Genomic DNA, 25,340 nt, shown 5'->3' with positions numbered 1-25,340 from the left:
TTAGTTGCCCTTGCTTTATCCCCTATTATAGCAAGGATCACACTGTGTTATAATTGTATTCTCCACTCAGCTGTGAGTTTCTTAAGGGAGGGAATTAAGTATATCCTTTTTGTCTTTGTTTTTTGGAAACAAAAATAAGGTATATGATATGATGGATGGCACTTAGTAGGCAGTTTTTATTTATTTATTTTTTAAAATATTTTTATTGATTTCAGAGAGGAAGGGAGAGGGAGAGAGAAAGATAGAAACATCAGTGATGAGAGAATCATTGATTGGCTGCCCCCTGCATGCCTCCCACTGGCATTTGAGCCCGCAACCCGGGCATGTGCCCTTGACCGGAATTGAACCTGTGACCCTTCAGTCCACAGGCTGATGCTCTATCCACTGAGCCAAACCAGCTAGGGCAATAGGCAGTTTTTGAAAGGAAACTAGTTCATAACATACTGGAGAGGCTTTTTTCTCTATTGTAGGAGTTATTGGTCAGAAAGAGCTATTTTTTTCACTTACAATATTCCTAAGTTTGCAGGAGTCTGAAGGTATGGTGGATTTAGATAATTTTGAAATGTGATGCTGATTCTTTTGCTTGGCAGCTTAATTTGTTTGGGGGAATATGATTGACGCATGTGCCCTTCCCCCCCAGTGAGAAGTGTTGACAGAAATTCAATCTTGATTAAGGGGCAAAGGAAGGCATCCAGTTCCCACCATGTATGCGGCTCTCTCATTTAAACAGTTGGCTTTAGCCCTCGCCTGCTCCATTTCCCTCTAGGCTTTGTGCTCTTCAATTTTTGAAGGTTTTACATTCTAATATTTATTATTTATGGGAGAGGCAGTGCGGTGAAACTGGCATAACCCTTAGTTACTTTTGGCTTTGTTCATGTACTTGTGCTATCAACCTTTGTTGAGGAGAGTCAGACTTCTCAATGAATGTGCATTTGCTTTTAAAATTTCACCCAAATAAAGATCGGCTGCTTCCTGCACACCCCCTATTGGGGATCAAGCCCACAACCCTACATGTGCCCTGACAGGGAATGGAACTGTGACCTCCTGGTTCATGGGTTGACGCTCAACCACTGAACCACACTAGCTGGCCCCTTTGCCCCTTTTTATTTTATTTTATTTTTATTTTTATTTTTTTATTTATTTATTTATTTTTAAATATATTTTATTGATATTTTACAGAGAGGAAGGGAGAGGGATAGAGAGTTAGAAACATCGATCAGCTGCCTCCTGCACACTCCTCACTGGGGATGTGCCCGCAACCAAGGCACATGCCCTTGACCGGAACCGAACCCGGGACCCTTGAGTCCGCAGGCCGACGCTCTATCCGCTGAGCCAAACCGGTCAGGGCATATTTTATTTTATTTTATTTTATTTTATTTTTTTTTTTAATACTTTTTTTATTTTTTATTTTATTGATTTTTCACAGAGAGGAAGGGAGAGGGATAGAGAGTTAGAAACATCAATGAGTGCCAAAACCGGTTTGGCTCAGTGGATAGAGCATCAGCCTTCGGACTGAAAGGTCCCAGGTTCGATTCCGGTCAAGGGCATGTACCTTGGTTGCGGGCACATCCCCAGTAGGGGGTGTGCAGGAGGCAGCTGATCGATGTTTCTCTCTCATCAATGTTTCTAGCTCTCTATCCCTCTCCCTTCCTCTCTGTAAAAAATCAATAAAATATATTAAAAAAAAAAAAAAGAAACATCAATGAGAGAGAGACATTGATCAGCTGCCTCCTGCACACCCCCCACTGGGGATGTGCCCGCAACCAAGGTACATGCCCTTGACTGGAATCGAACCTGGGACCGCTCAGTCCCCAGGCTGATGCTCTAGCCACTGAGCCAAACTGGTTAGGGCCCTTTGCCCCTTTTTAAATTGGATTGTGGTTGGTTTGTTTTTTGGTGTTGAGGTTTATAAGTTCTTTATAAATTTGGTATATTAAGCCCTTATCAGAACAGAATATGTTCTCTCATTCAGTGGATTGTCTTTTCATTTTGTTGATGGTTTCCTTTGCTGTGCAAAACCTTTTTAGTTTGATGTAGTCCCATTTTATTTTTTCTTTTGTTTCACTTGCCCAAGGAGATATATCAGAAAAAATATTGTTACACGAAATGTCTGAAATTTTACTGCCTGTGTTTTCTTCTAGGATTTTTATGGTTTTGAGTCTAACATTTGAGTCTTTAATCTATTTTGAGTTTATTCTTGTGTATAGTATAAGAAGGTGGTCTAGTTTCATTTTTTTGCATATATCTGTCCAGTTTTCCCAGCACCATTTATTGAATAGACTCTCTTTAGTCCATTGTATGCTTTTGCCTCCTTTGTCAAATATTAATTGACTATAAAGATGTGGGTTTATTTTTGGGCACTCTATTCTGTTCCGTTGATCTATATGTCTGTTTTTATGCCAGTATCATGCTGTTTTAATTACTAAGTTCTTGTATAGTTTGATATTTGGTAGCATGATACCTCCATCTTTTTTCTTCTTTCTCAAAATTGTTTTTTGTGTGGTTCCATATGAAATTTTGGAATATTCTAGTTCTGTGAAATATGCCGTTGGTATCTTGATAGGAATTGTGTTGATCCTGTAGATTGCTTAGTATGGACATTTTAATTATGTTAATTCTTCAGTGTCTTATAATTTTCTGAGTATAGATCTTTTACCTCCTCGGTTAAATTTATTCCTAGGTATTTTGTTTTGAAGCAATTATGAATAGGATTGTTTTCTTAGTTTTCCTTTCTGATATTTCATTATTGGTGTATAAAAATGCAACTGATTGCCCTGGCTGGCATTGCCCAGTGATTAGAGTATCAGCCTGTGCATTGAAGGGTGTTGAGTTCCATTCATGGTCAAGAGCATGTACCTGGGTTGCATGTTCGATCCCCCCGCCCTGGTTGGGGTAAGTGCAGGAGGCAACCAATCGATATGTCTCTCTCACCTCTCTCTCTCTCTCTCTCTCTCTCTCTCTCTCTCTCTCTCTCTCTCTCCCCCTCCCTCCCTCCCTCCCTCTCCCCCCTCCCTTCCATTCTCGCTGAAAATCAATGGAAAAATATATCCTTGGGTAAAGATTAAAAAAAAAAAAGCAACTGATTTCTAGATATTTATTTTGTATCCTGCTACTTCACTGAATTCATTTATCAGTTCTAGTAGTTTTTGTGTGGAATCTTTAAGGCTCTCTGTACACAGTATCATGTCATCTGTAAATAATGACAGTTTTACTTCTTCCTTCCAGTTTGGATGACTTTTATCTCTTCTTGTATGATTGCTGTGGCTAGGACTTTGGTACTGTGTTGAATAAGAATAGTGAAAGCAGACATCCCTGTCTTGGTTCCAATTTTGAGGGAAACTCTTGTAGTTTTTGCCCATTGAGTATGATGTTGGCTGTGGGTTTATCATATATGGCCGTCATTACTTTGAGGTATGTTTCCTCTATTCCCACTTTGCTGAGAGTTTTTATCATAAATGGATGTTGGATTTTATCAATTTTGCATCTATTGATAGGATATTGTGGTTTTAATTCTTCATTTTGTTTATGTGGTATATCACATTAATTGATTTGTGGATAGTGTACCAACCTTGCATCCCTGGAATAAATCCCACTTGATCATGATATCTGATCTTTTTAATGTACTGCTGGGTTTGGTTTGCTAATATTTTGTTAAAGACTACCTCATTTTTGAAGAAATATTTATAGGAAAACCTTGCATGTTATAATAATTCCAGATTTGGAATCCTGTGGACCTGGTCTTAAAACTCAACACTGCTACCCTGGTTGGTAATTGGAGTAACTTAATTTCTCTGAGCCAGTTTCCTTATTTGTAAAATGTTGATGATGATGATATGTACTTTCTAGATTGTTAATTCATTTAAATGAGATGATTTATATGAAGTGCCTGATAAGGTGCTTGGCCTGTAGTAGACAGCAGTATTTGAAATATATTATTACTTATAAATGGTTTTGTCTCTTGCTCCTTGACATTTGATATTGATCTATACAGATATCTATTTTAAAATAAATATGAAAGGTAGTGGGTGGTGCAGTAGATAAAGACATACCCTTTAGAGCCTGTCTGGATTCAAATTATGGTTCTACCACTTCTTAGCTGTTTTGTGACCATGAATAAGTAGTAAATATCTTTGCCTCAGTTTCCACTTCCATAAAATGAAGGTAATAGCAGTATCTACTTCATAGGGTAATTGTGAGGATTTAGTGACTTAATGTAAAACACTGCCAACAGTGCCTGGCATATCATAAATACTCAGTAATTAATAGCTATTATTATTTTTAGCTTTTTTCAAGTTTGCATACCTTTTTATTAAGTCAATGTCCAGGACCAATTTAACTTTTATACAGAAACATTGCTAAAGAAAGAGAATATGTAACATTTGTATATGTGAAAGTTAGTAGCCAATTTATAGACCATGTAAATGGGAAGCATTATTTCAAAAAAATCAAGAGTTTGAACAGTTATTGCTGGATTTAAAAATGATTAATAAAAATTCCAGAAAACCCTAGAAACATAGATTTAGGGGGAGATAAATACTGCTTAACTAGTTTTTTAAACTGAAAAGGTATGCATTTATATAATAAAACCTATTCAGAGAGTATAAAAGTTCATATAATAGAAAGTCTTCTCCTGACCCCGAACTCCCAGCTCTCTTCCCAGACCCAAATAGTACTGTTAACATTTTTGAGTCTCCTTCCACAACAATTTGTCTATGCACAAAGGTATAAATGAGTATATATTACCCTTTTCTCTCTTTTTGACATGAATGGGGGCATGCATTTCTGCATTTTGCTTTTCTCATTCAATAGCTCTTGGAGCTTATTCTGCACATATAATCACATATAAAGTTACCTAATATATACATTTGTGCCATAGTTTATACAACAAATCTCTTATTGGTGGAATTTGAGTTTTCAATTTTTTGGCTTTTATGCACAATTCTATAGTGAATATTCTTATACTTACATATATGCATAAATACATACCTGTAAGATAAATTTTTATGTTTGGCAAGATGCAAATTGCCCTCCAAAGAGGTTAGCAATGTAGCTTCATAAGAAAAAAGAAAAAGAAAAAGGGGTGTTAGGGGTTAAACTTGAATACTTTCCAGGCGGTTTTCAGCAGCGTGCTTTAGTGGAATCATGGTTTTTAGAAGGGTAAGTGGGGTTGCTGCAAAATTACATTCCTGCCTCTTCCCTCCCCCAACTTTAGTTGTCTTCATTACATTCCTGCCTGGGAAGTGTTCCCAGTGACCTGGGTTAGGCATTAAGATCATGGGAATCCAACATTTTCCCATGTCTTCAGCATGTTTGTTCACAAGAACAGGAAAACTTTCTCCTTGTAGAAGGGGAATTTTAACCAGTGTCAGTCACAGGAATCTTTCAGTAAGGGTCCTTTGAATAGAAACCAAAGAGAAGAAAGTTATCAGTAGGTCAAAGGCAGTGATAATGTTATGGTAATATATTTCATAGCACTGGAAATACCTTTTCATTTGTTTATGGGAAGTAGGTAGGCAGAAAGGTAGATGAGTTGCCCGATGGCTATATACTTCTAGTAAATGCCAAAGATGGCTAGATTTCTGTACTTGTATGTTACTTGGTATTACTTTTGTCTGTTTGTGACAGAAAGTGTAATTCTAATGGCTTATACAAAAACATATTACTGACTGAGAGGAAGGGAGTGGGAGAGAGAGATAGAAACATCCAATGATGAAAGAATCATTGACTGGCCGCCTCCTGCACACCTCCCGCTGGGGATCGAGCCCCCAACCCGGGCATGTGCCCTGACCAGGGATCGAACTGTGACCTCCTTGCTCATAGGTCATTGCTCAACCATTGAGCCACACCGGCTGGGCGGTTGCTGATATTTAATCATCAATGATCAATAGTTCAGTGATATCAGAGCAAATGTCAGTTATACTCTCAGCCATCCACTCATGTATACATGATGGGTGTTATAGCTCTAACCATTTATATCTGCTTTGAAGGCAAAAAGGAGGGTGAAAGAAAAGGGCAGGACCAGGGGCTGTAGCTGTATCAGGAAAAATAAGAGTTTTCTTATGAATCTGTCAGCAGATTCTGACTTTTTTCTCATTGGCCAGAACTGTCCCTTGGCTACTCCAAGCTCGGAAGGTGGCAGTCTAGGTCAGCGGTCGCCAACCTTTCGGACCTCCGGGACCACCAGTGGTCCATGGACCTTCGGTTTGCGACTGCTGCTCCAAAGGTTTCCTTAAACCAGTGGTCGCCAACCTTTTGGACCTCACAGACCACCAGTGGTCCGCAGACTACCGGTTGGTGACCGCTGGTCTAAGTGACTACCATTATATTGTGCTTCCTGCCGTTTTGATGATGTTCAGTTAAAAATACTTAACAATTGCCAAAACTGGTTTGGCTCAGTGGATAGAGCGTCGGCCTGCGGACTCAAGGGTCCCAGGTTCGATTCTGGTTAAGGGCACGTAACTTGGTTGCGGGCACATCCCCAGTAGGAGGTGTGCAGGAGGCAGCTGATCCATGTTTCTCTCTCATCGATGTTTCTAACTCTCTATCCCTCTTCCTTCCTCTCTGTAAAAAAATCAATAAAATATATTTAAAAAAAAATACTTAACAATGGCTTAAGTTATGTTAATCTCTAATTCTCTTTATATTTATAGTTCATACTATATAATTTAAATATTGTATACTGTCTTATTTTTTGAGAGTATAGGACTTCAGTTACTATCTAGATTTTTAAATTCCTTTGTGTTTGAGACTAGATCTATTTTTTTTTGTATATTTTTGAGAAAGGAGCTTCGATATCACCAAAACCCACATCTTAAGAACTACTAAGAAATAGCTTATTGAGTTAAATTGAATACTGAAAGTAGAAATGAGTGAGAGTGAAAAAGTTAGAATGGGGGTAATGAAGAATCTATTTAGGGCAAAAAAAAAACTATGGAGAATGGATCTACTTAGAAATAAATATAGTACTACTTTTTATAAAAATATAAACCTTACTTACATTAACATGCTTCTCTAATTCACAGGGTGAGAGGGAAGAATGATATGGAAAGAACATTTTACTGAAGTCAGGGACCTCAGTTGTAGATCTAAATCTGCTTTACATAACTGCGCTATTGGGCAAGTTATTTAATTTAAACTCTTTTACCTTCAGCTTCCTCTTCTGGGACCAGGATAATAATTGCTGCTTTACAGATTGTTGACAGTATTAGGAATAGTACATATTTAGTACTTAATGGCACCTGGCATGTATAAGCACCTTTGGTAACTATTTTTAACATGATCATTAGTATTAATTGTTGGGTGATTTTTAAGGGCCCCTTTTTGCATCAATTAATTCTTATCTATAAACTGCAAAAGTTAGATTCACAGCTTTTTTATCCACTTGTCTACTGATGGGCACTTGGGCTGGTTCCAGATCTTAGCTATTGTGGTCTAAGATGCCTCCCAATTAAAAAATACCATGTTTCTAAACTAAGTCCTTCAACTGAGGCATTATTATAAAGGTTATCTGTGGAGATCTGAGTTCATATGAGACTATGGGAAGATGAAGTTTTCTACTGTATGGATTGATGTCAACATATAAACCAGATGTGTCAGAACAAATGTTTCTGAGGCACTGAAATACCTTCTGAATTATCCCAGGCCACTGAGAGAAACTAATGAAATGCTGACCAAACCACTGAGCAGCAGTGAAATTGGGTGAAACTAATCTTATGATTTCTCTCAGAGTATACCTATAGTGGTATAATATAGAGAAAAGTGACAGTTTGGGGGACTAGCACACCTCTCTGATAATGTAAGTGGGTATTACTTCTGAGGAACATTTCACAGTATGTAGCAAAAGGCAGCAATTCCATTTTTAAGCATTTATCTTAAGGGAGCAATTATGGATGTGTACAGAAATTTAGTTCCAAGGATATAGTACTATCTTTAAAATGAAAATACTGGGAAAAGCCTAAAAATAAGGAATAAGTAAATTATGGTATAGCCATCATTTGATTATATATCGATATTTATCGACATGGAAAATATGTCTGTGAAACATGCAAAATGTCAATGATCCCATTTTTACTTTTATTTATTTTTTAAAATATATTTTTATTGATTTCAGAGAGAAAGGGAATGGGAGAGAGCGCTAGAAGCATCAATGATGAGAATCATTGACGGATTGCCTCCTGCATCCCCCACACCTGGGATTGAGCCTGCAACCTGGGTATGTGCCCAGACCGGGGATCCAATTGTGACCTCCTGGTTCATAGGTTGACGCTCAACCACTGACTCACGCCAGCTGGCCGAGCTGATCTCATTTTTAAAAGTTAATATGTATGTATGTGATAGCAGAGAGAAGCTGGAATAGTTTTGCATTTTAGATTTTTTTAAAAAATAAAAGCTTTTTTTGTGTTCTAATTTTTATTTTTATTTTTTTTTTGTTGTGTTCTAATTTTTATTAAAAAAAAAAAATCTTTATTGTTGAGCCCTAGCCAGTTAGGTTCAGTGAATAGAGCATCGGCCTGCAGACCAAAGGGTCCCGGGTTTGATTGGTTGCAGGCTCCTCCCCTGCCCAAGCCCTGGTCAAGGCAGGAGGCAACCAATCGATGTGTTTCTCTTACATTGATGTTTCTCTCTGTCTTTCCCTTTCTCTCCCACTCTCCCTAAAAATCAATGGAAAAATATCCTTGGGTGAGGATTAACAACACCCCCCCCCCAAAACAAACAAACAAAAAAAACTTTACATACATATATTACATATGTCTCATTTTTCCCCCCCATTGACCCCCTCCAGCCCTTCCTATTTTCCACCTCAGCCCTTCACCACCCTATTGTCTGTGTCCATGGGTTATGCGTATATTCATACAAGTTCTTGGGTTGATCTCTTCCCACCCACCCTCCCCCGCCTTTCCTCTGAGATTCTGCACTCTGTTCCATGCTTCCATGTTTCTGGATCTACTCTGTTCATCAGTTTATTTTGTTAGATTCCACATATGAGTGAGAGCATGTGATACTTGTCTTTCTCTGGCTTATTTTACTTAGCACAAATATTCTCTAGGTCCTTCCATGCTGTCTCAAAGGGTAAGAGATTCTTCTTTTTTTACTGCTGCATAATATTCCATGGCATAAATGTACCGCAGCTTTTTTATCTACTTGTTTACTGATGGGCACTTGGGCTGTTTCCAGATCTTAGCTATTGAAAATTGTGCAGCTATGGACATAGGGGTGCATCCATTCTTTCTGATTGGTTGATTTCTAATTTCATTCCATTGTGATCTGAGAAGATGCTTGATATGATTTCAATCTTCTTGAACTTGTAGAGACTTGTTTTATGTCTTAACATGTGGTCTATCTTTGTGAATGACCCATTGCACTTGAGAAGAATGTATATTCTGCAGCTTTGGGGTGAAATGTTCTATTAATGTCAATTAAACCCCTCTGATCCAGTGTGTCATTTAGAGTCCCTGTTTTCTTGTTAATTTTTTTGTCTGGAAGATCTATCCAGTGAATTCAGTGGGGTGTTAAAGTCCCCTACTATGACTATGTTGTTGTTGATCTTTTCATTAAAGCCCTCTAGATGATTTTTTATATATTTAGGTGCTCCTATATTGGGTGTACATATGTTTACCAGGGTTATATCCCCTTGTTGGATCTATCCCTTTAGTATTAAGTAGTGATCTTTGTTGTCTCTTATTATGGCCTTCATTTTTTAAAATAATTCTTTATTGTAGTAAGTATTACATATGTCCTCCTTTTTCTCCCATTGACCCCCTTCAGCCCGCCCTCTCTTCAGCATGATGACCTTCATTTTGAAGTCTACTTTGTCAGATATGAGTATTGCTACCCCAGCTTTTTTTATTTTCCATTTTTATTTGAATGGAAAATCTTTTTTTCATCCCTTCACTCTCATCCTATGTGAATCTTTTGTTCTAAGGTGGGTCTCTTGTAGACAGCATATAATTGGGTCATGTTTTTGTTTTCATTCAGCTACCCTGATTTTTGATTGGAGCATTTAATCTATTTACATTTAAGATTACTATAGGTACTTATTTATTGCCATTTTCATTCTGTATGTTTCTCTCTGTATTCTTCTCATTACTGTAGTCCCTTTGGCATTTCTTGCAGTGCTGGTTTGGTGGTGAAAAATTCCTTTAGTTTTATTTGTCTGGGAAACTATTTTACCATCTATCCTTTTCATAAGCTTGAATACTTCATGCCATTCCCTTCTGGCTTGTAGAGTTTCTGATGAGAAATTAGTTGACAGCCTTATGGGAGCGCCTTTAAATTGTTTTTCTCTTGCTGCCTTTAAGATTCTCTCTTTGTCATTAATTTTTGGCATTTTAATTATGATGTGTCTGGGCATGAGCCTTTTTGGGTACTTTTTGCTTGGGACTCTGTGCCTCCTGTACTTGAGTGACTTTTTCCTTCATGAGGTTAGGGAAGTCTGCCATTATTTCTTCAAACATGTCCTCTATTCCTTGCTCACTTTCTTCTTAGGCACACTTATTACATTTCATGTTGTCCCATAGCTCCCTTAAGCTGTCCTCCTGTTTTTAAATTGTTTTCTTCTTTTTGGTTCTCTGATTGAGTGATTTTTTTTCCCTACCCTGTCTTCTAATTCAGTGATCCAATCCTCAGCTTTCCCTAATACATCTGTGTTCTTTATTAGTGCTATGTCATTCTTTAGAGTTATCTTTTCTCATGCTGTTGAGCATCTTTGCCATCATAGAGTTATTCTGAACTCTATGTCTCATAAATTTATTATCTCCATTTCATTTAGCTCTTCTTTTGGAGAATTCTGTTCTTTCATTTCAGGCTTTTTTTTTTTTTTTTTTTGTCTCCCCATTTTGGCTGCCTGTTTGGGTTTGTGACTGTGTATTAGGTAGATCTGCTAGCCCTCCCAGTCTCTAGTGGAGGACAGGGTTAAATGATGTTTCTGATTAATTAGATCAGGCAAAGACTCAAAGCCTCCAAAAACCTGCCTCTGCCTGCAGACTGATTGGATTCAGTCTTGAGTAGCCTCAGGAAATCATCCACAGGTAGGGTGAGAGGTTTTCCAACATAGTGGGGCAATTGATTCTGCCTGGAAACTAATTTCTGTTCTCAGTCTCTTAATGGCCTCAGAAACTCCACAGGGTGGGGCAGGGGGTTTTCCAATAGGATGGGGCAACTGCCACCCCTCCAGGCAAAAACTGCCTGGATAGCAAAGGTCTGCCCGGAAAAGATGTCCTTCACAGTGTGAGGGAATGACACAGCACAGGAACCCGGGGTGTCTGCCTTCTGAGCTCTAATCCCAGAGCCCCCAACCCTGGCTTCTGCTCACACAGCTCCAGTCTACTCTGCCCTCCCTCAGCCGGAGCCCAAGGTAAATTGTGCGTTGGCCTTTTAAGAGGGTGCCTGCATTTCTAGCCATCTGTCCCTGGCAGAAAGCAGCCCTTTTCACAGCCAGATGTTATGCCAGCACCTTTCTTAGTTTTGGTGCTCTTTGCTGGGGGGTCCAGCGTGGTGTTTAGATCCCAGAAGCTATTTTAGTTGTAATTCCAGTTTGGTCCTGGGAGTGTGTCAGTGTTACTTCACCACCATTTTTAATCTCCTATATGTTTTTAAATCCCCACTCGAGGATTTGTTTATTGATTTTAGGGAGGAAAGGAGAGAGACAGAGAAACATCACTGGGAGAGGGAAACAAACATCAGCCTGTTGCCTGTTGTACAGGCCCTGACTGGGGATCGAACCGGCAACCTAGGTATGTGCCCTGACCAGGAATTGAACCTGCAACCTTTTATTGGATGATGCTTCAACCACCTGAACCACCTGGCCAAGGGTTATATATTTTTAAGTCTTTTTCTTCATGCCCAGGAACAATATTTTTATGAAAATAAGGAAAGAAAACCTAAACTTGGCAAAACTGTATTGAGTTCTTACTATGTTTAAGATACTGTTCTAAGCACCTTGATGGATGAGGCATACACAAATGAGTAAAATCCATCCTTGTCTTTAGGAACTTATAGTCTACTAGGAGAGACATTTGTGTAGGTTATTAATATAAAATTGGATGGTAAACAAAGCACTATAGCATTGGAGAAGCAACAATTATGTACAATGGGTAGAAATTGGGAAATAATTTGTAGAGAATTGAAATGGACTTTGAATGATGAGGAACATTTTGGTTAGTAGGTATTTAATTTAATCTGTGCATTTCAGAAATTGGGTTGTGTGGGACAGAGAGAGAAAATTGGATTGGGTTATTCAGGGCAGAGAGTAAATTGGGTGAGAAGATGGTAGATTGAGGGGAAAATAAAATAATGAATGTGAAGCAACTAGCACAATGGATGGCATGTTGTAGGTACTCAAACTTGGCCATTTTCTAATTCTACCATATTTACCTCAAGGAGTATTTTCAAGTTACCAAAAATGACTTGATTTGATGTGAAAAATAAGACATGTGCAGTCAAGTTTTTGGAATTTTCTTTACTTATAAGTTGACCTGTTGAGAAAAGTGACACTAATATTGGAAAAACCTGCTCTTCTGTGCCAAGGTGGGGACAATGTCTTACTCCTATGATGCTCCCACGGACTTCATCAATTTTACATCTTTGAATGAGGAGGAAGACCCCCAAAACATAGATTCTTGGTTTGGTAAGTGTCTGCTTTCTCTGCCATTTTAAGGGTTAGTGGCTTGCTTTGTTCTGAGGATCTTAAAAAAAGAAGGGGTTGAAAGAAAATAACTAAAATGTAAATTCCTGTCTGCATCAAGATACTTTGTCATCCATGATATGAGAAATAATTGAAGTGCCCTGTATTTTGGGAATGAACTATCAGTATAAGACAATGTTATTATGCAGTTAAGAATGACAATTTAAACCTTAGGGATATATGGGAAAACCAAGAAATCCATATTTTGATATTTTACAGAGAGGAAGGAAGAGGGATAGAGAGCTAGAAACATCGATGAGAGAGAAACATCGATCAGCTGCCTCCTGCACACCTCCCACTGGGGATGTGCCCGCAACCAAGGTACATGCCCTTGACCGGATTCGAACCCGGGACCCTTCAGTCCACAGGCCGACGCTCTATCCACTGAGCCAAACCGGTTTCGGCAAGAAATCCATATTTTCTTAAAATACGATGAAGCAAAGTTGAGTGAAACTCTAGAACTCAAAACCATGTCTATAGTGATGGCAGCCATGTAAAAATTTGCTCTACTTGTCACTGGGCATCCTATCTAATAAAAGAGTAATATGCAAATTGACTGTACCTCTGCTACACAAGCCAGGCCACCAGCCAATCAGGAGCGAGTATGCAAATTAACCCAACCAAGATGGCTGCGGCCACAGAGCAAGCAGGAGGCTTGGGTTTCCACCGCAATGGAGGAAGCCAAGCTTTCCGCCTGCCCTGGCCTTTGCTCAAGGCTACAAAGTTTCAATTATAGAAGATAAAAAAATCCCAACAAAAATGGCTGCAGCCACAGAGTGAACAGGAGGCTTGGGTTTCCCCGGCGATGGAGGAAGCCAAGTTCCTGGCCTGCCCTGGCCTCTGCTGAAGGCTACAAAGATTCAATTATAGAAGATAAATAAATCCCAGATACAAGGGCCTTTGCTTGGGTCACTGGGCGGCGTGGCCAGCCTGCAAACCACAACAGGCCCCTCGCCCAGCCGCCCCACGCCCCAAGGGAACCCCCACCCTGATCCAGGACACCCTTCAGGGCAAACCAGCTGGACCCCACCCATGCACCAGGCCTCTATCCTATCTAATAAAAGAGTAATATACAGATTGCCTGTCACTCCAACACACAAGATGGCTGCCCCCATGTGGACAAAAGATGGCCGCCACAAGATGGCCAGCAGGGGAGGGCAGTTGGGAGGGATCAGGCCAGCAGGGAGGGCAGTTGGGGGCGATCAAGCCTGCAGGGGAGGGCAGTTAGGGGTGACCAGGCTGGCAGAGGAGGGAAGTTGGGGGCGACTGGGCCTGCAGGGAAGGGCAATTGGGGGGGGACCTCGGCCTACAGGGGAGAGCAGTTGGGGGGGACCAGGCCTGCAGCAGAGGGTAGTTAGGGGTGACCAGGCCTGCAGAGGAGGGCAGTTATGGGCAAACAGGCTGGCAGGGGAGGGCAGTTAAGGTCAATCAGGCTGGCAGGGGAGCAGTTAGGCATCAATCAGGCTGGCAGGGGAGTGGTTAGGGGTTGATCAGGCTGGCAGGAAGAAGTGGTTAGGGGCAATCAGGAAGGCAGGCAGGCGAGCAGTTGGGAGCCAGCAGTCCTGGATTGTGAGAGGGATTTCCGACTGCCCATTTAGGCCCGATCCTACCGAGATTGGGCCTAAACGGGCAGTCAGACATCCCTTGAGGGGTCCCAGATTGGAAAGGGTGCAGGCTTGGCTGAGGGACACACACCCCCATGCATGAATTTCGTGCACCGGGCCTCTAGTAGAGTATAATATTACAACTAGGATATTGACATTGATACAATCCACAATCTTGTTCAGATTTCCCATTTCACTTATACTCACTTTTGTTTATGTGTATTAAGTTTTATGCAGTTTTATCACTTGTGTAGGTTCATGGATCTACCACCACAGTCAAGATATTGAACAGTTGTAACATCACAAGGAGCCTTGTGATGCCCTTTTATAACTATACTAGTTGTGCATGGTGTGTGTGTGGGGGTGTTCCTCAGTCCAGCCTGCACCCTTGCCAATCTGGGACCCCTCGGGGGATGTCCGACTGCCGGTTTAGGCTGGATCCCTGGGATCCGGCCTAAACCAGCAGTCGGACATCTCACTCGCAATCTGGGACCACTGGCTCCTAACCACTCACCTGCTTGCCAGCCTGATCACCCCTAACCATTCTGCCTGCCAGCCTGCTTGCCCCCAACTTCCCCTCCTGCCAGCCTGATCGCCCCCAACTGCTCCCCTCCCCCGCCAGCCTTCTTGCCCCCAACTGCTCCCCCGCCAGCCTGCTCGCCCCCAACTGTCCCCCCTGCCAGCCTGCTTGCCCCCAACTGGCCCCCCCTGCCAGCCTACTCGTCCCCAGCTGCCCCCCTCCCTGCTGCTGGCCTGATCACCTCCAAATGCCCTCTCCTCCTGGCCTGATCACCCCTAACCGCCTCTGTCTCGGCCCTGCCACCATGGCTTTGTCCGGAAGGTCTCCCAATCTAATTAGCATATTACCATTTTATTAGTATAGATCCGTTTCCCTCTTGCTAACCCTCCCCAATTTGTTTTTAAATGGGAGGGATTATGCTACTCAGAACCCAGTCCCTAAACAGATGTTGGGTCATGTGATGTGGCACAAACCCTGAACCAGGCCAACAAAAAATAAGGATGAATATATATATATATATATATATATATATATATATATATATGTATGTGTGTATATATATATATATATATATATATATATATATATTTTTTTTTTTTTTTTTTTAAATATATTTTATTGAGTTTTACAGAGAGGAAGAGAGAGGGATAGAGAGTTAGAAACATCGATGAGAAAGAAACATTGATCAGCTGCCTCCTGCACACTCCCCACTGGGGATGTGCCCGCAACCAAGGTACATGCCCTTGACCGGAATCAAACCCGGGACCCTTCAGTCCGCAGGCCGACGCTCTATCCACTGAGCCAAACCAGTTAGGGCAAAGATGATTATATTTTTATATTACTTTGGAGTAATATATGAGACCAGTGATGTGTCGGGGTAGTGGTTGCTGGGGCCCCTTCATTTTATTCTTTCACATGTCCTTTTTACTCCTTATTAAGAGAAATCAATATTGATAGGAAAATGAATCCATTGAAGCTGTACTTGGCAGTGATAATGCAGAGTCCAAATGTAAGGGCATAAGCCATTCTCCTGAGAAAGGACTTTAATGGTGTCTAATCCAGATCCCAAGAGGAGAGGTTTCTTGGAAGTGGTATGGGAAGAAAGATAGACAAGAGCGCCAACTGCCCAACAGGGGTCTTTCCATGCCCTTGCTCTATGGAAATTCTGAGGAAATGGTTGGGTTGTCTGTTATCTCTTTTTCACAGTTTTTCTTTAAATCCAAAAAAGGAAATACTAGTATAACAATACTATTACATACTAGGTGCCCAGTGCACGAAATTTGTGCACTCGCGGGGGAGGGGGGGCTCCTCAGCCCGGCCTGCACCCTCTCGCAGTCTGGGAGCCCTTGGGGGATGTCCTAAGCCATCAGTCGGACATTCTTAGTGCTGCCATGGAAGTGGGAAAGGCCCCCGCCACCGCCGCTGCGCTCCTCCTGTGGGAGTGCATTGACCACCAGGGGCACTCCTGTGTTGAGCATCTGCCCCCTGGTGGTCAGTGTGCATCATAGCGACCGGTCGTTCTGCTGTTTGGTCGATTTGCATATTAGCCTTTTATTATATAGGATAGTTGGAAAGAAAATAATCCCACTGTTTTTTCAAAAACTTAGTTCTAATATATTGCTTTCTAATTTCTTCCAAGTAATCACATCTTTCTTCCATGTAAACAGTTGCAATCAGTTTACATGCACCATGTTTTTTCCTGGGGCTTACCACAATCTTTTTTAAAAATTGTTTTTAAAATAGACTTTTATTGATTTCAGAGAGGAAGGGAAAGGGAGAGAGAGATAGAAACATCAATGATGAGAGAGAATCATTGATTGGCTGCTTTCTGCACACCCCCTCCTGGGGATTGAGTCCACAACCTGGGCATGTGCCCTTGATTGGAATCCAACCTGGGATCCTTCAGTCTGCAGGCCGGCACTCTCTCCACTCAGCCAAACTGGCTAGGGCATTCTCACCACAATCTTGATACTTTTGTCAGTAAGCTGGGGTAGAACAGGCGTTTCACTGCTTTGTGCTGACTTTTAGGCACAGCAGAACATAAGACAAAATTACTGCATAAAGCCTAGTTCTCTTCCTTTCTCACATACCCTATACTCCCCTCTCACTATCCTAGTTGAGGAATAACCTCAACTCGGACTATGAGATGTCCCTTGTGAACCCTGCAGAGCTTGGTGGCTACAGTTTTCTTTAGAAGGAACATAATGTATTTAGGTGGTAGATAAGGCCAGTTCATGCTTGTATGATCCTAACTGTGAATCAAGCAAAGACAAGGAGCTGTTCTCAGTGTAGTCTGTACTTCTTTTCTAAAATACATTGTTCAATGTTGCCAGTGTTTTAGTGATAGTTTTCACAGTCTCTATCTCTGATGTATAATGTGTACTCATTTTTTTTTTAATCACTAGAATTTTGCTTGTACTTGTCAAATGAGTTAGAAGAGTACTGGTTGGGGGCTTTAGGCCCCATTTTAAGTGCATGGCACTGACTTATTTTGCTTGTGTAGATAATGACATTCTTATCATTTCACAGAAGAGAAGGCCAATTTGGAGAATAGGTTTCCTGACATGACTCCTATGAGAAAAGCAAATCTTCCACAAGCTATTGTGACACCTTTGAGACCAGGTAAGAGAAAATATTACAAAAGAGCTTCTTTGCAGAATGGTGGTACAGTGTATTAGGAGCCTGAGGGTCCTGGAGGAATTACCTAAATGCTGTATATCCCTTGGTTTATTTTTGGTGAAATGGGCTAATTTATTTCATGGTGAATGTGAAATTAATGATGTGCTACACTTTTATTTTTTTAAAGATCTTTAATAAATCTTTATTGTTCAGATTATTACAGTTGTTCCTCTTTTTTCCCCCCATAGCTCCCCTCCACCCGGTTCCCACCCCACCCTCTGCCCTTACCCCCCCCCCCCCCCACACTGTCCTCATCCATAGGTGTACTATTTTTGTCCAATCTCTTCCTGCACCTCCCATACCCTTTTCCCCCCGAGAATTGTCAGTCCACTCCCTTTCTATGCCCCTGATTCTATTACTCACCAGTTTATTCTGTTAATCAGATTTTTTATTCACTTGATTTTTAGATTCACTTGTTGATAGATATGTATTTGTTGTTCATAATTTTTATCTTTACCTTTTTCTAATTCTTCCTCTTCTTAAAGAATACCTTTCAGCATCCTATCTAATAAAAGAGTAATATGCAGATTGACCATCACTCTAACACACAAGATGGCTGCCCCCATGTGGACACAAGATGGCCACCACAAGATGGCCAGTAGGGGAGGACAGTTGGGAGGGACCAGGACTGCAAGGGAGGGCAGTTGTGAGCGATCAGGCCAGCAGGGCAGGGTAGTTGGGTGCGATCAAGCCTGTAGGGGAGGGCAGTTAGGGGTGACCAGGCCAGCAGAGGAGGGAAGTTGGGGGCGACTGGGCCTGCAGGGAAGGGCAGTTGTGGGGGACCTAGGCCTGCAGGGGAGAGCAGTTGGGGGAACCAGGCCTGCAGGGGAGGGCAGTTAGGGGCAAACAGGCTGGCAGGGGAGCAGTTAGGCATCAATCAGGCTCGCAGGCAGAAGCGGTTAGGGGCAATCAGGATGGCAGGCAGGCGAGCAGTTGGGAGCCAGCAGTCCTGGATTGTGAGAGGGATTTCCGACTGCCTGTTTAGGTCCGCTTCTACTGGGATCGGGCCTAAACGGCAGTGGGACATCCCTCGAGGGGTCCCAGAATGGAGAGGGTGCAGGCTGGGCTGAGGGACACATACCCCCATGCACAAATTTCGTGCACTGGGCCTCTATTTTCATATAATACTGATTTGGTGGTGATGAACTCCTTTAGCTTTTTCTTATCTGTGAAGCTCTTTATCTGCCCTTCAATTCTGAATGATAGCTTTGCTGGGTAGAGTAATCTTGGTTGTAGGTTCTTGCTATTCATCACTTTGAATATTTCTTGCCACTCCCATCTGGCCTGCATAGTTTCTGTTGAGAAATCAGCTGACATTCGTATGGGTGCTCCCTTGTAGGTAACTAACTGTTTTTCTCTTGCTGCTTTCAATATTCTCTCTTCGTCTTTTGCTTTTGGCATTTCAATTATGATGTGTCTTGGTGTGGTCCTCTTTGGATTCCTTTTGTTTGGGGTTCTGTGCGCTTCCTGGACTTGTAAGTCTCTTTCTTTCACCAGGTGGGGGAAGTTTTCGGTCATTATTTCTTCAAATAGGTTTTCAGTATCTTGCTCTCTCTCTTCTTCTGGCACCCCCATAATTCTGATGTTGGTACACTTGAAGTTGTCCCACAGGCTCCTTACATTATCTTCATATTTTTGGATTCTTTTTTCTTTTTTCTCTTCTGGTTGGGTGTTTTTTGCTTCTTTGTATTTCAAATCTTTGACTTGATTCTTGCGATACTCTAGTCTGCTGTTGGATCTCTGTATATTATTTTTAATTTCAGTCAGTGCATGCTTAATTTCTAGTTGGTCCTTTTTCATATCCTCGAGTGCAGGGGTCCTCAAACTTTTTAAACAGGGGGCCAGTTCACTGTCCCTCAGACCGTTGGAGGGCCGGACTATAGTTTAAAAAAAAAGCTATGAACAAATTCCTATGTGCACTGCGGGCCCGGGACGAGTTGGCTGCTAAGCAGGACAGACAGCGGCACCCGGCGGGCCGCATGTGGCCCGCGGGCCGTAGTTTGAGGACGCCTGCTCGAGGGTCTCGCTAAATTTATCGGCTTCTTCTAGGAAATTCTTGAAAAACCTTATAACCATGGTTTTGAACTCTATATCCAGTAGTTTGCTTTCCTCCATTTCTGTCATTTGAGACCTGTTTCTTTGTCTTCGCATTTTGGCTGTTTCCCTGAGTTGATACAGTGGCTTTGTGTGCTAGGTGTCCTATTGGGCCCAGTGGCTCAGACTCCCCAGTTACCTGAGGTGGACACTCTTGATGCACCCCTTTGTGGGCTGTGTGCACAGTCTTGTTGTAGTTAAGCCTTGATTGTTGTTGATATCACTGGGAGGAATTGACCTTCAGGCCAATTGGCTGTGAGGATCAGGTGTGTCTACGCTGGGAGAACTTCTGTATTGGAGACACCCTTATGAGACAAGACTTGCTTCAGTGGGGCTTTGGTGCTTACTGAGTCTGCTCCCTGAGTGTGTCCCTTATGGATCTGAGGAGTTGTAATCTGAATGGTCCCACTCTGACTATTGGGTACATTGGCTCTTGGATCTCCAAGGAGGTGCAAATTTAGCCTCTGCCTGAGGCCACCCAGCAGGAGCTATGGAGAGATCTGCAGATTCCTCTTCTTTGTTTGGGTTTTGGAGGTGCCCAGGTGAGGCCCAGCTGTGAAGCAATGCAAGCTGTTGTGGGGCCTTGGGCCTTCTTTTAGATGTTCTGGGTCTCACTGACTCAGCTGCAGTTTGTTAGGTAAGTTTAGAATTCAAAGGACCAGGCCATTTATATGCAAAAGCCTCTGCACTCAGCTTGGATGGGGCAGAGTCTCAGGGCGGAGCAAACAGCAATGGCTCCCGTCAGCCCTGCCCTAAGAGGCCAGTGGGTCTCAGTGTCCTGCGGTAATTGCTGCAAGCACCCCTGAGAGAAAGCCGCCCTGGAGTTCCACTTGCTGCCAGACAGTCCAGTTTCTCCCCATATGAGTCTGGGTCCCCAGAGTCTTGCCCGGAACTGGAGTTCAGAGCAGTCGGGAGCTTTTGTCTCCCTCCCGATTGAGAAAGCCAGCCACGTACTCAGTTGCCAGCCCTCTGCGCGCGTGCCTCCGTACCTCTGCCTTCCGCAGCTGCTGTGAGTCTCAGTGTGCTTTTCTCTTCCCTTCTAGTTGTAGAATTTCCACTCAGCCAGCCTACCTGTGGTTCTGGATGATGTCTGTTTTGTCTTTTAGTTGTAGTTTTGAAATTGTTGTGCAAGCCAGCAGTTCAGGTGTTTACCTATGCCGCCATCTTGGTTTCTTTCTCCATTGTTTTTTTTCTCATGTGCTACACTTTTAAAAAAATAATCTCTTGGAACTTAGGCTAACATAGAATTTTTTTGTCCCACTAGAATTTGATTGCCATATATATAACTATCTTCTTTTTATGACAGTGTTTAATGTAACATATGCGTCTGGCTGATAAATAAACCAGTAGGAGAGAAGAATGTACTGCTCCATATTATACAAGAATTCTTTGAGTTGTCTGTCTGATTTTAAAAGATGATTGACATTTAAACTGGTGGTTACTAAATCTGTAGAATATAGTCTATTTGATCAGAACAAAAGAGGAATTCTTTAAGAGCTCACAAATCCGTGGGCAGTGCTTTAGAGCCTGCCCACCGTCTACATCCTGGAGGCTGTATTAATTCCCCTCAATTTACAATAAAGTCTTGTGCTCATGTATACACTTCAAAAAAAAAAAAAAGTCAAATCCTTGAAAATGACCTTTTTTTGAAGTTATAGCTATATTTAGATATAATTCACACATAGAATTCACCTACTTAGAGTTTACATTTCCTGTTTTTTGAGAGGAAGGAAGAGGGAGAGAGAGATAGAAACATCAATGATGAGAGAGTATCATTGATTGACTGCCTCCTGCACGCCTCACACTTGCGATCAAGCCCGCAACTCAGCCATGTGCCCTGACCGGGAATTGAACTGTGACCTCCAGGTTCTTAGGTTGACGCTCAACCACTGAGCTGGGCTGTGTCGTTTTTTTATAGTATGTTCATAGAGTAGTGTGCAACCATCACTATAATTAATTTGTCATTGATTTTTTTTTCCTATTTTTCTGTTTTCTATTTTATAGATTTCCATTCTGATCTTTAATATTTTCCTTCTACTTACTTTGGACTCACTATGCTCTTTTTGTTTTATTAAAAAAAACTTAAAAAAACTACAAACTGATTTCAGAGAGGAAGGTAAAGGGATAAAAACATCAGTGATGAGAGAGAATCGTTGATTGGCTACCTCCTGCATGCCTCCTACTTGGGATGCAGCCCTGACCCAGAATCAAACCGTGACCTGGTTTATAGGTCGATGCTCATCCACTGAGCCACATGGGGTGGGCTTTTTTGTTTTTAGTTTCTTAAGGTGGCAACTGAAGTCATTGATTTGAGATCTTTTTTCTTTTTTACTGTGTTTACTGCTATAAATTTCCCCCTAAGTACTGCTTTAGTGCAGCAATTTTCAACCTTTTTTATCTCATGGCACACATAAAATAATTACTAAAATTCTGCAACACACTAAAAAGTATATTTTTTGCCAGTCTCACAAAATAGGGTAGAATTTTGATTGGTTTACAAAAAAAAAAAAGTAATTATCTAACATTTTTGTTCCAAAGTGACTTTTTAAGAAATCAGGTTCCTATCTATATATATAAAAGTCTAGGTGACAGATCGACTGGCTGACCAGCTGACCGGCCAGTAGCTGTGACGTTCAATAACTACCAGGGGGCAGATGCTCAATGCACAGGCATGGAAACATAGAACAGACTGAATCTCAGAGGGAAGGGGCCGGGAGGGGGGCTGGAAGAGATTAACCAAAGATCTTATATGCATGCTAGAGGCTTGGTGCATGTATTCGTGCACTGGTGGGGTCCCTTGGCCTGGCCTGTGCCCTATTGCAATCCAGGACCCCTTGGGGGGCTGTCGGGGAGCCACTTGTGGCCCGATTTCCGCAGGCCAGGCCAAGGGACCCCAGTGGTGCATGAATCCGTGCACCAGGCCTCTAGTATCCTCCTATATAATAAAGAGGTAATATGCAAATTGACCGTCATGTCCTCACAAGATGGCTGTCTACGACCAGGCCGGCAGGGGGCTTGGTGAGGGGCAACCAAACGACTGAACTGCAGACTGCATGAGGTTACCAGGCTGGCAGTGGGGTTAGTGAGGGACGACCAAACGATTGAACAAGCAGGCTGCATGGGGTGACCAGGCTGTCAGGGGGGTTAGTGAGGGACGATCAAACGACTGAACAGGTTTCATGGGGCGATCAGGCTTGGTGGGGGGGGGGGCGCGGGTTAGTGAGGGACGACCAAACGACTGAACAGCAGGATGCGTGGGGCGACCAGGCTGGCAGGGGGCCCCTCCATCCTTCCTTCCACTCTAAAAATATTAATGGGAAAAAATATCTTTGGGTGGAATTAACAAAAAATAAAAATAAATAAGATGTCATGAGGATGTGTTTGGAATTTTTTTTCTGAGATGGTGCCTAAGGCTAGCAAATAGGCAGGACCCTGGATACTTTATTTTTGCTTCAACCAAAGTAGCTTTATAAATTGGTCTTCTGTGCTTAGGAGGGCTATATGTATACACACACATAAAATTTTCAATCCAGAATTCTGTTTTAAGTCAGAATTTTCTGGGAAAAGTGGGTTTACAGTTGTGAGAATGCAAAACACAGTTTATTCTTGAATTATTAATTATTGTATTGTTTTCCATATGAACAACTATAAACCTACTTTTGCCCCACTGTGTATATATATATATATATTTTTTAAATATATTTTATTGATATTTTACAGAGAGGAAGGGGGAGGGATAGAGAGTTAGAAACATCGATGAGAGAGAAGCATCAATCAGCTGCCTCCTGCACACCCCCTACTGGGGATGTGCCCGCAACCAAGGTACGTGCTCTTGACCGGAATCGAACCTGGGACCCTTGAGTCCGCAGGCCAACGCTCTATCCACTGATCCAAACGGTTAGGGCAGTATATCTTATTTTTAACTTATTTTCTTGAGATTTGAGTACTGACTAGTTTTGTTTGTTTTATTTTAACTTATTATTTTTTTAAAATATATTTTATTGATTTTTTTTTTTTCCAGAGAGGAAGGGAGAGGGATAGAGAGTTAAGAAACATCGATGAGAGAGAAACATCCATCAGCTGCCTCCTGCACACCCCCTACTGGGGATGTGCCCGCATCCAAGGTACATGCCCTTGACCGGAATGGAACCTGGGACCTTTAAGTCCGCAGGCCGATGCTCTTTCTATTGAGCCAGACCGGTTAGGGCAGTGGTTGGCAAACTCATTAGTCAACAGAGCCAAATATCAACAGTACAATGATTGAAATTTTTTTTTGAGAGCCAAATTTTTTAAACTTAAACTTCTTCTAATGCCACTTCTTCAAAATAGACTCGCCAGGCCGTGGTATTTTGCGGAAGAGCCACACTCAAGGGGCCAAAGAGCCGCATGTGGCTCGTGAGCCGCAGTTTGCCGACCACTGGTTTAGGGCTTAACTTATTTTTTTAGAGAGAGAGAGAAACATCCATGTCAGAGAGAAATATCGCTTAGTTGTTTCTCGCATGTGCTCCAACCAGACTGTGGATTGAACCCACAACCTGGGTATGTGCCTTGACTGGGAATCAAACCTGCCACCTTTTGGTGTACAGGAGAACACTCCAACCAACTGAGCCACACTGACCAGGGCTGAGTGATGACTAGTTTTTACTCTCCTGCAGTTGACAACACTTACTACAAAGAGTCAGAGAAAGAAAATCTGGTGCAACAGTCCATTCCCTCAAATGCTCATTCTGCCCTGGAAGTCAAGGGAACCACCTCAAGAAATAATCCATCTCTGCCTCAGAGGTAAGATTGTTTTTGGGTCAAAAGTGGTGGTTATATATATATTTTAAATAAATCTTTATTGTTCAGATTATTACAGTTGTTCCTCTTTTTCCCCCCATAGCTCCCCTGCACCTGGTTCCCACCCCACCCCACCCTCTGCCCTTACCCCCCCGCCCCCACTATCCTCATCCATAGGTGTACGATTTTTGTCCAGTTTCTTCCTGGACCCCTCACACTCCCTTCCCCCTAAGAATTGTCAGTCCACTCCCTTTCTATGCCCCTGATTCTTTTTTTTAAAATATATTTTATTGATTTTTCACAGAGAGGAAGGAAGAGGGATAGTCAGAAACATCGATGAGAGAGAAACATCGATCAGCTGCCTCCTGCACACCTCCTACTGGGGATGTGCCCGCAACCAAGTTACATGCCCTTGACCGGAATCGAACCTGGGACCTTTCAGTCCGCAGGCTGATGCTCTATCCACTGAGCAAACCGGTTTTGGCACCCCTGATTCTATTATATTCACCAGTTTATTCTGTTCATCAGATTTTTTTTTTTTTTAAATATATTTTATTGATTTTTTACAGAGAGGAAGGGAGAGGGATAGAGAGTTAGAAACATCGATGAGAGAGAAACATCGATCAGCTGCCTCTTGCACACCCCCTACTGGGGATGTGCCCGCAACCAAGGTACATGCCCTTGACCGGAATCGAACCTGGGACCCTTGAGTCCGCAGGCCGACGCTCTATCCACTGAGCCAAACCGGTTTTGGCTGTTCATCAGATTTTTAAAAAAATATATTTTATTGATTTCTTACAGAGAGGAAGGGAGAGGGAGAGAGAGTTAGAAACATTGATGAGAGAGAAACATCAACCAGCTGCCTCCTGCACACCCCCTACTGGGGATGTGTCCGCAACCAAGGTACATGCCCTTGACCGGAATCGAACCTGGGACCCTTGAGTCCGCAGGCCAACGCTCTATCCACTGAGCCAAACCGGTT

The 25,340-nt window shown here is 42.2% G+C and overlaps 1 protein-coding gene across 3 annotated transcripts in view; it reads left to right on the top strand.

Moving 5' to 3' along the window:
* TPX2 (TPX2 microtubule nucleation factor) overlaps positions 1–25,340 on the top strand; it is a 65,139-nt gene that overhangs the window by 5,011 nt on the left and 34,788 nt on the right. The window contains exons 3-6 of one of the 3 annotated variants that reach the window (XM_080684842.1): positions 11,629–11,732; positions 12,526–12,625; positions 17,336–17,428; positions 24,235–24,361. In XM_080684842.1, the coding sequence (XP_080540968.1) occupies positions 12,535–12,625; positions 17,336–17,428; positions 24,235–24,361 (311 nt within the window). In that variant the 5' untranslated portion in view covers positions 11,629–11,732; positions 12,526–12,534. Of the gene's footprint in view, positions 1–8,110; positions 8,213–11,628; positions 11,733–12,525; positions 12,626–17,335; positions 17,429–24,234; positions 24,362–25,340 lie in introns of all 3 variants that reach the window. The other 2 variants (XM_080684840.1, XM_080684841.1) reach the window with 2 other exon arrangements.

This window comes from Plecotus auritus (assembly GCF_963455305.1).
Source record: "Plecotus auritus genome assembly, chromosome: 8".
Lineage (NCBI taxonomy): Eukaryota > Metazoa > Chordata > Mammalia > Chiroptera > Vespertilionidae > Plecotus > Plecotus auritus.
This window is presented reverse-complemented; position numbering and strand designations above follow the sequence as displayed.